Genomic DNA, 12,817 nt, shown 5'->3' with positions numbered 1-12,817 from the left:
AATAAATCCTGCCCCTAGCATTAACAAATTAAATCTAAATCAATTCTAATAAGGGTGACCTGAAATTCCAATTACATGAAGTGCTGTCTCAAAAAGTAAAAAAAAAAAAAAAAATCACAACCTTTTAATTGGAGAACTATTTTGCAATTAATTGTATTTAGTCGTATTGTGAAAAAAAAAAAAAAAAAACAAGCTCCAGAAGGACAACAACGCAGAGCTTCCTGCCCCTTCGCCTGGCTGTCCTCACTGGGGTCCCTTGGAGGGGGCGGGTTGACTTTCCCTCTCCATACTAGCAGAGCCCCGGCAGACGAAGACCTCTGGGACCCAGCCACAGCCATGCTGAGACCACTCTCCACACGCTCGGACGAGCCTCACGCATGAAGGAACCAGCAGAGGAACCCAGGTGTGCGGGACCCGGGGCTGAGATCTCCAAGCCTGCTCGGATCGGGACTGGGCCTTCTCCACCCAGATCCCCCATCTTCCAGTAGCTAGACAGTTACATGCACCAACTGCCGTGTAACCCCATCAACAGCCAAGATCCAGAAACTATAAAACCAAGCTCCCGGAATATTGTCTAGTTTTTGCTCTCAGAGAACCTGGAAGGTTACTGAGAGTATCTTGCCCGCATATATGCCTGACTGGGAACACCTGTAAAGGTGATTAGAGGCTGCCCCAAAAGCCTCCATCCCTCTCAGAGAGCCTGGCAGGCTACCGAGAGTATTCTGCACACATGGCAGAGCCTGGCAAGCTACCCGTGGTGTACTCGATATGCCAAAAACGGTAACAATGATGGAAATCATTCCCCTGATCTTTAAAGAGCCCCCAATATGCCATTGGGCTACACTAGCATGTGACATGGATGAATGGAGACGTTACTGGTGCCCGCTCAAGTAAATCGATGAACAATGGGTGACAGTGATAGTCACAGTGATAGTCATATTGTGAGTTAATAAACAAATAATTTGGTTGTTTTCCTTCATCATATATTTTCTCTCTTACCTGTGCAATCGTTTTGCAGTTTCTCTGAGTCTGCAAAGCTTAACATACTTACCATATGACTCTACATAAAGTTTATAGGCTTGTGCTCTATGAAGGCACCAAAGTGCAGTGGTATCTGAGACTATCTTAAAACAAATCCTCAGCCTACAGACTCAAATTTTCTGAGGGTGGATCAATCTAGTAATTGTTTTTAACAAGATTTTCAAGTGATTCTAATGAAAGCTAGTACTAAAGCACTGCTTTTAAAAATGGATCTTTAATACTTAGTTCTACCCCCTCCGGATAAATTAAGTCTTTAAGGGGCCCAAAGCAATAGTATAGTAGGTGGGGCATCTTCCTTACACACAACAGACCTGTGTTCGATCTCTGGCACCCCAGATGGTACCCCAAGCTGATGGTACCCCATATAAGTTCCAAGTATGGTCCAAAAAAAAACCCAAAAATCCAGAGATCGTGCACTTTATAAGAATGCTGAGAGAACTGAATTCTGAAAATAAGAAAAAAAAAAACAATAATTCTTAGTGAACAAATTATTACACCAGCTCATGATATGATTATTGAAATTTCAGAAAATTTATGGCAGTTAAGTCATTAACAATACAAATATAAAATTAAGCTATATCAGAATAGATATTAATACTCAAATATCACATACTTGACTAAATTTTACTGTTATTTGTACTCATGAGGTTATTATGCCCATATGACATATACTGTACCACTGTAGCACTGTCCTCCCGTTGTTCATCGTTTTGCTCGAGCAGGCACCAGTAACATCTCCAATGTGAGTTGTTACTCTTTTTTAGCATATTGAAAACTCCATGGGGAGCTTGCCAGGTTCTGCCATGCAGACGGGAAAACTCTCGGTAGCTTGCCAGGCTCTCAAAGAGGGATGGAGGAATCAAACCAGGATCAGCCATGTGCGGGGCAAACTCCCTACCCGCTGTGCTATCTCTCCAGCCCATGACATATACATATACAATAAATAATGTGTTGCAGCTCAATTGTGCATTCACCAGAAATCAACAGGCTACCTTTTTTAGGGGGAGCAGGGGGTAGTATTCAGTTTAACATTTCCCAGCATTATCTCTGGTTATGTTTACTAAAAAGTGCTCAATAATAAATTATATTTTGAACTTAATCACTTGAATTAAGTAAAGATTTTTCTTTCTTTTAATTTTTTTATTTTTAAATGAATCACCATGAGATACAGTTACAGACTTACAAACTTTCATGCTTACGTTTCAGTCGTACAATGGTCGAGTACCCATCCCTCCACTAGTGCCCATTCTCTACCACCAATGATCCCACTATCCCTCCAACCACCCCCACACCATACCCCCCACCCCACCCCGCCTCTGTGACAGGGAATTCTCTTTTGCTCTCTCCTTTTGGGTGTTGTGGTTTGAAATATAGGTACGGAGTGGCCATCATGTTCAGTCTATAGTCTACTTTCAGTTCACATCTCCTATCCCGAGCAGGCACTCCAAGCACCCTGTACTTAGTGGTCCCTTCTCTATCTGAGCTGCCTTTTCCCCCAGCATGTGAGGCCGGCTTCCAAGTCGTGGAGCAATCCTCCTGGTACTCATGTCTACTATTCTTGGGTGTAAGTGTGCCATTCTGTTACTTTATATTCCACAAATGAGTGCCATCTTTCTATGTCTGTCCCTCTCTTTCTGACTCATTTCAAAATTAGGTAAAGATACTTCTAATGATCCACTAACTATATTCAAAGACAAAGTACAGCAACACACGTACAAAGCGTAAGTACATATTTTATATATGTTAAATATAACATAAAAAATGGTGGAAGCCATAAACGATTTAAAACACGATCAAAAACTGTCTTTTAGAATATGAGTGCAGCTCTGGTCCATGTTCAAAAATTTAAAGCACAGTGGTAGGGCGTTTGCCTTGCACACAGCCAGCCTGGCTGAGCTGGGTTTGATTCCTCCGCCCCTCTCGGAGAGAAGGGTACCAGCTAGAAGAAATCCGAATAAAAATACCCCAAGACACATTCTGATCAAAATGACCAAAACCTTAGACAGAGACAAAATTCTGAAAGCAGCAAGATCGAAGAAAGAAATCTCTTACAAAGGAGCATCCTTAAAATTCACAGCTGATTTTTCTGATGAAACCCTCATGGCCCGAAAACAGTGGTGGGACATAGTGAAAAAACTCAATGAAATAAATGCCTCCCCAAAAATACTTTTCACAGCGAGACTCTCATTCATAATAGAAGGAACAACACACAGTTTCACAGACAAACAACAGCTCAGGAACTTCATAGAATCAAAACCATGGTTACAAGAACAACTAAATGGGCTACTTTAAGGCAAGAAAGGCCCCTCAAATACACTAAATTTCAACAGAACAATGGGACAAAATCCCATAACAATAATCTCTCTCAATGTCAATGGGCTAAACTAACCAAATAAAAGACATAGAGTGGCAGGATGGATTCGAAAATTGAACCCAACATTCTGCTGCCTGCAAGAAACACATCTCAATAGTCAAAGCAAACACAGACTCAGAGTCAAAGGCTGGAAAACAATCCTACAGGCAAACAGCTCCCATAAAAAAGCTGGGGTAGCCATCCTTATATCAGACCACATCGATTTCAGAGAGAAGAAGGTCATAAGAGACAGTGAAGGCCATTTCTTAGTGATCAAAGGATCTGTACAACAGGAAGAACTTACAATAATAAATGCATATGCACCTAATGAGAGACCAGCAAAGTACTTAAAACAACTACTCATAGATTTGGAAAAAGACATCAATAGCAACACAATACTAGTGGGAGACTTCAACACTGCTTTGTCACCTCTGGATAGATCAACCAGACTCAAGCTGAGCAAGGACATACTTCATCTGAGGGAAACAATGGAAGAAAGGGACTTAGTAGATATACAGGACACTTCATCCACAAAAAGCTGAATACACATTCTTCTCAAGCATACATGGAACATTCTCCAAGATAGACCACATGCTGAGCCACAAAACATGCCTCCATAAAATTAAGAAGATAGAGATTGTATCAACAATCTTCTCAGACCATAATGCGCTGAAATTAGAGGTAAATCACACACAAAAACAGAAAACTAAATCAAACACCTGGAAATTAAACAGTGCACTATTGAACAATGAGTGGATTAGACAGGAAATCAAAGAGGAAATCAAAAGATTCCTAGAAACGAATGAAAATGAGAACACGAGTTACCACAACTTATGGGACACAGCAAAAGCTGTGTTAAGAGGAAAGTTTATAGCTCTACAAGCATTCCTCAGGAAGGAGGAGCAAGCACACATAAGTAAACGAACCTCACAGCTTAAGAGCTTGGAGAAGGACCAAAAAAAGGAGCACAACCCGAACAGGAGAAAGGAAATAATAAAACTCAGAGCAGAGATTAACGAGATGGAAACCCAAAAAACAATCCGAAAGATCAATGAAACCAAGAGCTGGTTCTTCGAGAAAATTAACAAGATCGATAAGCCTCTAGCAAAGCTCACAAAGAAGGGGAGAGAGAAAACCCTAATAAACCGAATCAGAAATGAAAGGGGGGTCATTACAACAGAAACTACAGAAATTCAAAGAATCCTCAGGGAGTACTTTGAGAAGCTTTATACGACGGAACATCAAAACCTCGAGGAAATGGATAAATTCCTAGACTCCTACAGACTCCCAAGGCTGAACCAAGAAGACCTGGAATACCTGAACAGACCTATCACCATCAAGGAAATTGAAATGGTAATAAAAAGTCTCCCCAAGCACAAAAGTCCTGGCCCGGATGGATTCACTAGTGAATTCTTCCAAATCTTTAAAGAGGACTTACTCCCAATGCTCTTTAAGCTTTTTGAAATATCAAAAACACTTCCGAACAGTTTCTACGAAGCAAGTATCACACTGATACCAAAAGCAGACAGAGATACCACAAAGAAAGAGAATTACAGACCGATATCCCTGATGAACACAGATGCAAAGATCCTCAACAAACTACTAGCAAATAGAATCCAACTACTCATCAAAAAGATCATACACCATGACCAAGTAGGATTCATCCCAGGGATGCAAGGATGGTTTAACATTCGAAAATCAATCAACATAATCCATCATATCAACAAAAGAAAAGATAAAAAGCATATGATTATATCAATAGATGCAGAGAAAGCATTTGACAAGATCCAGCACCCCTTTATGATGAAACCCTAGCCAAAATGGGTATAGAGGGGACCTTCCTCAACATAATTAAAGCCATCTACCACAAGCCTACAGCAAGCATCATCCTCAATGGGGAAAAACTGAGAGCCTTCCCTCTAAGATCAGCGACGAGACAGGGATGCCCACTATCTCCACTGCTGTTCAATATAGTACTGGAAGTACTTGCAATAGCGATTAGGCAAGAAAAAGATATTAAGGGCATTCAGGTAGGAAAGGAAGAAATCAAGCTCTCACTATTCGCAGATGATATGATACTCTACTTAGAGAACCCAATAACCTCCACCAAAAAACTCCTAGAAACAATAGACTCGTATAGTAAAGTTGCAGGCTATAAAATCAATACCCAAAAGTCCATGGCTTTCCTATATGCAAACAGTGAGAGAGAAGAAAGCAACATGAAAAAAACAATCCTGTTCACAATTGTGCCCCAGAAAATCAAGTACCTAGGAATCAGCTTAACTAAGGAAGTAAAGGACCTGTACAAAGAAAACTACAAAACGCTACTTCAGGAAATAAAAGAGGACATGAGGAAATGGAATGATATCCCCTGCTCATGGGTCGGGAGACTTAACATTGTCAAAATGGCAATACTACCGAAAGCATTGTATAAATTCAATGCAATCCCTATAAGGATACCCATGACATTCTTCAAAGAAATGGAGCAAACACTCCTGAAATTTATATGGAACAATAAGCCCCCACGAATAGCTAAAGCAATTCTTGGGAAAAAGAAAATGGGAGGAATCAACCTCCCGAACTTCAAACTGTACTACAAAGCAGTAATAATTAAAACAGCATGGTACTGGAACAAAGGCAGAACTGCAGACCAATGGAACAGGGTTGAATACACTGACATCTCCCCTCAATCATATGATCATCTAATCTTTGATAAAGGTGCAAGTAATGTGAAGTGGAGTAAGGAAAGCCTCTTTAATAAATTGTGCTGGCATCACTGGACGCCTACATGCAAAACAATGGGCTCAAAACTCTGCCTAACACCATGTACAAAAGTAAGATCAAAATTGATTAAAGACCTCAACATCAGACCAGACACCATAAGGTACATTGAAGACAAAGTTGGCAAAACCCTCCATGACATTGAAGCTAATGGTATCTTCAAAGATGCCACGCCACTGGCCGAGCAAGTGAAAACAGAGATAGATAAATGGGACTATCTTAAACTAAGAAGCTTCTGCACCTCCAAAGAAACAGTGACCAAAATACAAAGACAGTCTACAGAATGGGAAAGGATATTCGCCGAATACACATCTGACAAGGGGTTGATATCCAGGATATACAAAATACTGGTTAAACTCCACAAGAAGAAAACATCCAACCCCATCCAAAAATGGGGCAATGAAATGAACAGAAACTTTCTCAAAGAAGAAATCCGAATGGCAAAAAAGCACATGAGAAAATGCTCTACATCATTAATCATCAGGGAGATGCAGATCAAAACCACAATGAGATACCATCTCACACCTCAGAGACTGGCCCACATTCAAAAGAACAAAAGCAACCAATGCTGGCGAGGATGTGGCAAGAAAGGGACACTCCTTCACTGTTGGTGGGAATGTCCACTGGTTCAGCCCTTCTGGAAAACAGTATGGACGATTCTCAAAAAATTAGAAATTGAGCTCCCATTTGACCCAGCAATACCACTCCTGGGAATATATCCCAGAGAGGCAAAAATGTATAGTCGAAGTGACATCTGCACTTGTTTGTTCATTGCAGCACTCTTTACAATAGCCAGAAACTGGAAGAAACCTGAATGCCCAAGAACAGATGACTGGTTAAAGAAACTTTGGTACATCTACACAATGGAGTACTATGTAGCTCTTAGAAAAGATGAAGTCATGAATTTTACATACAAGTGGTACAATATGGAAAGTATCATGCTAAGCGAAATGAGTCAGAAAGAGAGGGATAGACATAGAAAGATTGCATTCATCTGGAGGATATAAAGTAACAAAATATGAGATTAATACCCAAGAATAGCTGAGATCAGCACCAGGAGGATTACTCCATAACTTAGAGGCCAGCCGGGTATCCTAGAAGAAAGGGCAGTTCAGATAGAGAAGGGAGCACCAAATAAAGGGTGTTTGGACGATCCTCCCAGGAGGGGAGATGCATGTCGAATGTAGACTATGGACTGAACATGTTTGCCACTCAATGCCTCTTTTGCAGACCACAACACCCAAAAGGAGAGAGAGAGCACAGGGGATTGCCCTGCCACAGAGGCGGGGGGGATGGGGGGATGGGAGTGGGGGGGATATTATCCATGGTGGTGGAAAATGGGCACTGGTGGAGGGATGGGTATCTGATCATTGTATAATCGAAACCCAAGCACAAAAAATTGTAAATCTACAACTGTACCTCATGGTGTTTCACTAATAAAAAAAAAAAGACTATTTGTCCATGACACCATTCCTAAAGTTAAAAATACAAACATAAACAAAAAAACTACTATTCTGGAGCGATAGCACAGTGGGTAGGGCGTTTGCCTTGCACGCAGCTGAACCCGGGTTCGATTCCTCAGTCCCTCTCGGAAAGCCCGGCAAGCTACTGAGAGTATCCCGCCCACATGGCAGAGCTGGGAAGCTCCCCGTGGCATATTCAATATGCCAAAAACAGTAACAAGTCTCACAATGGAGGTGTTACTGGTGCCCGCTCGAGCAAATAGATGAACAACAGGAGGACAGTGCTATAGTGATCCTTATAAATATTTATAGAGAAATATCTAAATTCTAGGAGTTATGAATATAATTGGGAGCAGATAGAAATTCAAAATTTACAGGTGTAAAGAATGATAAAACCATTTTTAAGAGTATCCATGCATACCTCGGGAATAATGAACTATTTTTAAACTTACTCAGCAAAAAAATTAAAAAATGTTTTAAAAAGCACACTATACTGACAGTCATAAAAAATGAAATGTCAAAGAAATGTGGGGCACAATGATGAGATTAAAAAGTTTGAAAGAGAGGCCTGATCAATAGTAAAATGGGCAGGGTGTTTGCCTTGCACTAGCAAACCCAGGGATCCTGGCACTCCATGTGGTACCTCAAGCCTGCCTGGAGTGAGCCCTGAGCACCACTGGGTGTGGCCCAAAACATAAACAAAACAAAAAAAAAGAGTATGAAAGAAATAGCATGTGTCAATCCAAGGGAAATCAAAATGTTTGAAGAAATATGTGCTTAAAAATATTTAAGAAGAGAAATACAGTATGCCTCTACAAAGAACATCACTTCTACTTAGTCACTCTTCACTTAACGTTTATTGCAGATTTTTGTATCTACCATTCCTTTTTATACTAACCAAAATACATCAACTTGGAGCCTTTTCTCAGTCCTTATGTTAGGAGGCAACAGACATTACTGACCAATCACTTTCCCGAAACGAAACAAGGCCAATTCTAGTCTTTCACTTCTACCTACTTTTTCAATGTAAAATCATTCTATTTCTTACCCATAACATGGCACATTCATTTCTCACATCTCTGAACTTGGACAGATTTCCTGTTTTGTTCGTAGTCATCCTCCTAACTTCAAATAGCAGCTATCTGCGTTTAACTTTTTGACAACTTGCAGATGTCAATAAATTAAAGAGAAATCCTCTCTTTAAGAGCTAAAATAACTTGTTTCATTTTTCAGCTAACTTCATTTTCACTGTATAGCTATAATGTGCCAACCACTAGTTTAGAAATGCATTCAACACTTATCATCAAAATGTTGAGAATCTTCATGGCAGACCAAGAATTCTACAGATCCAAAATGGAATACTTCCTCTTCAGTCAAGTTAGACATTTGTTAATAGATCCTGAATACTCATTACTTATCACGTTAATTTTTAATCCTTTCTTAATTCATATTTAATCTGTTTTCAAATAAATCTGGTTCTTTTTTTCTGCCAAACTGCAACCACCACCTTCTAAAATGTTTTCTAGTTTACATGATAAATTCTAAACTGAATTAACAAATTATCTTTCCAAAACCACAAATGTGATCTACACTTAACTACACAAATATGTATAGTAATTCTTTCACAGACAAGACCAAAAACTTCTTCAGCTTGACAAATACCCTTAATAGCAGGTCTTCATTAATATATTTTCTTCTGTCACCTGCTCCTCTATTTAATTAGATTCTAAAACTCCTTGAGTATTCCTCTCAATCTTAATTATGTCATTTGCCACTTCCCATTCTGTTTTGTTTTGTTTTTTTTATTTTGTTTTTGTTTTGTTCTTGGGCCACACCTGGCAGTGCTCAGGTCTTATTCCTGTTCTGCACTTACAGCTCACTCCTAATTAGACTCAGGAGACCATATGGGATGACAGTGATAAAACCTGGGTCAGCTGCATGCAAGACTGTACTATAGCTCCCACACCCTCACATACCATTCTGCTTAATAATCTCCATTCATTTCTATCTTTCAGAAGTTTAACCAACTTCAGGTTCAAATAACAATTTTTCTAAAACCTTTTCCATCCTGTGATAGGTATTTTCATATCACTTATACTCTGTTTGTATAGAGTCACTTACCTGACTATATCATATCCTTACCATCGAGATATAAGCAACTCAAAATATTAATGTTACCTTTATCTTTACCCTCCCACAGTAGACAACATATAGTTGATATTCATTAAATAAACCCTGTGTTTATGACAGAATGTGAGTGTATATCAATAGTCCATAAGATTATATAGGCTTAGAGGAAAATCACTGCCTTGAAACTATAGTTTTCATTTGTTTGTTTTTCAGGCCACACCCAGAGGTGCTCACTCCTGGCTCTGAACCCATGAATCACCTCTGGTGGGGCTCAGGGACCATATATGGTGCTAGGGAATCAACTGTGGTCTGCCTTGTGCAAGTTAGTACCTTCTTTAATACTGATCAAGCCCCAGAACATAGTTCTTAAAAATAACTTCATTTCTCTTGTATGCTGTATGCTGCAAACCAGATCTGATACCAGATCCATAAAGTCCCCTAAACACCACTAGGAGCAACTCAAAAGCAAAGAACCAGCAGAAGCCCCCCACAAAAACAAAACATAGTAATTTTATTCATTCAAAAAACAAATCAAAAGGCTTTATACACTATTAATACTCTACTTATTTCTATATGAATTGTCTATATAAACTTTCTTAGCTCAGAAAAAAAACTGTTTTCTAGGATTTCAAAATCAGTAACAAGTCTCACAATCTGTTGTGAGATGTTACTGGTGCCCGCTGGAGCAAATCAATGAATGGGAGGACCGTGACTGTGACCATGATCACTATTATTATAACTTCTGATAACACACTTGTCCAAATCCCAGACCTCTGAGAACAAAATGATTCAAGATTTAGCCAATATCTACAATGTGGAAAGTACATTTAAAAAGTAAGATATTTTCATCTTCCGGAGTGTACGGCTAAATGTACCAAACACATATAAACAACTGCATTATAAGGCCAATTATGTAAGTGCAAAGAGCTTCCATGAAGGTAGAATGCTAGAGCAAAGATTCATTTAATCACAGTATTTGAAAAGGTTCGAATGAAGTATGAGTTATCTGACTACTTTTTAAACTCAAGCAATAAGATTATTTGAATGGAGTAACTAAAATATTTTACTGGAGCGATAGCACAGCGGTAGGGCGTTTGCCTTGCACGCAGCCAGCATGGCCCATTTGAGTTCGATTCCTTCGCCCCTCTCGGAGAGCCCGGCAAGATACAGAGAGTATCTCGCCCCCAAGGCAGGGCCTGGCAAGCTCCCCGTGATGTATTCCATATGCCAAACACAGTAACAACAAAGTCTCCATGGAGACGTTACAGGGCCCGCTGGAGCAAATCGATGATCAACGGGAGGGCCTTTACTAATATTAAAATAGAATTATATTTTCTTCGCTAAAATAGCACAGCTTTAACACAGCAGTTAAAACTGTTGCTAAACATATATTAAACTTGATACAGAGAAATGTTATTCTAGCTGTCCAACCAAAGGTCTGTAATTAAAAATGTTCTATGTTCAGGGGAAAGACAAATGCATCCAACAATCTGAATTAATATTTAAAATTCTACTTCTAATTGGTACAAAAATGTGCTTAAATACCAATAATGCATTAAGGGGGAAAAAACTGAATAGCTGAAAACAAAAGTTGGGGGTCCTGGGCTCAATTTGCATTCGTGCCACCCTACCCTGCGAATCTGTCTTCCCGGAAGCCAGGTAAGAACTTGAGCTGAGGCTTTTGCAGCCAGCATGGAGGACTTGGAAGATTTCAGTAACCGAGACTTAACTTCGGAGTGGACCCGAGTGCTGACAGGTGAAAGGCCCACACGCAAGTTCCACGTGACACGTGCAGGAGGATGGGAAAGTTTGGGCTGGCAAAATTCCAAAGGTGCATTCTGCTGGGGAAATCAGACGGGTGGACGCCAAGATATGCCAATTTGCACGAGTATAAGAAAACAAGGAATCCCTTCTTTTAATTCCATTCTGGAACCATCATGCTTTAGTGAAAACGACTGGGTTTTCCCACGGGGCGGGGGAAGAGCTTCAGAAAACAAGTGCTGTCACCGGCTCCCGGAAGCGTCGCCGGAGGAGCACAAAGGCACGCGCCGGCTCCACCAAGCAGGCCCGGAGCCCAGGGGCAGCTGCCAGGCGCCGCGTCCCGGCTGCCGCCGCGACGGGGCGAGCTCGGCCCGCGCGTGTCGCCCGCGGCCTCCCCCGCAGTCTGCGGCGACGGGGCCGGGCAAGCGGGCCCGGCTGGGCCGAGCGCGTCGCTGCGGGGCGGCAGGGCCGGGCGCGCTCCCGTCGCCCGGGCGGGCGGGGCCGGGCGAGGTCGCCGAAGGCGCTGGGAGACCCGCGCGCCCGCCGCCCGCACCAAGCCCCCCGCGCGCCCCCGAGGAAGGGCCTCCCGGAGCCTCCGGCCGGCAGCAGCCCCGGGATGCGGGGGAAGCGCCACTCACCCATGCTCTCTGCAGACGCGGAGGACCCCGGCGCGCGAAACGCAGTTCCCCGGCGCGGGCTGCTCGGCCGCCTCCCTCCAGCCGCGACTCTTCCGCAGCCTGCGGGGTCCCGCGGGGCGGGGGCGAGGGTACGGGGCTGCGGCGGGCGTCTGCGTCTGCGTCGGCGGCGCCTGCTGCTGCTGCTGCGGCTGCGGCTGCGGCTGCGGCTGCTGCGGGCGGCGCCACCGCGGCTGACAGGCGGGGCGGCGCGGCGTGGGGCGGGCGGGCGGGGCGGGGCGGGGCGGGCGCGGCGCGCGACTGGCGGCGGGGCGAGTGCCCGGCGGCGCGGGCGGGCGACGGAAGCGCCGGACGGGCCGAGGTGCGTCTGCCCTGCGTCGCCGCCGAGCGCCCGCCTCCGCCGCGCGCATGCGTAGTCCCCGTGCGCCGTGCCGCGGTGCGTGGGCGGCGCCCGGGTCCGACCGCGCCGCCGGGGCCCGCCGGCCTGGGGCGGTCGGCGGCGTCGCTCGCGGGGTCCGGGCTGCCGCGAGCTGGGCTCGGGCGCGGGAGACGCCGGCAAGTCCCCGGGTCGGTCGCGGGAGTCGCGCTGTGCGGGTGGGCTGCGGCGGCCGGGGGGCGAGCCGCGGGGAGCCCCGTTGGCCCACGGACGAGCG

At 43.4% G+C, this 12,817-nt stretch overlaps 1 protein-coding gene across 3 annotated transcripts in view; it reads right to left on the bottom strand.

The window, feature by feature from the left end:
• Positions 1-12,314, bottom strand: part of RAP1GDS1 (Rap1 GTPase-GDP dissociation stimulator 1) — a 247,978-nt gene extending 235,664 nt beyond the window's left edge. For all 3 annotated transcript variants that reach the window (XM_056132662.1, XM_056132663.1, XM_056132664.1), the window contains exon 1: positions 12,168-12,314. In XM_056132662.1, the coding sequence (XP_055988637.1) occupies positions 12,168-12,171 (4 nt within the window). In that variant the 5' untranslated portion in view covers positions 12,172-12,314. The remainder of the gene's footprint in view (positions 1-12,167) is intronic.
• Between the last annotated feature and the right edge of the window lie 503 nt (positions 12,315-12,817).

Source organism: Sorex fumeus, unplaced genomic scaffold (genome assembly GCF_029834395.1).
Source record: "Sorex fumeus unplaced genomic scaffold, SorFum_2.1 ptg000095l, whole genome shotgun sequence".
NCBI lineage: Eukaryota > Metazoa > Chordata > Mammalia > Eulipotyphla > Soricidae > Sorex > Sorex fumeus.
The sequence above is the reverse complement of the archived record's forward strand: the minus strand, read 5'-3'. Positions and strand labels throughout refer to the sequence as shown.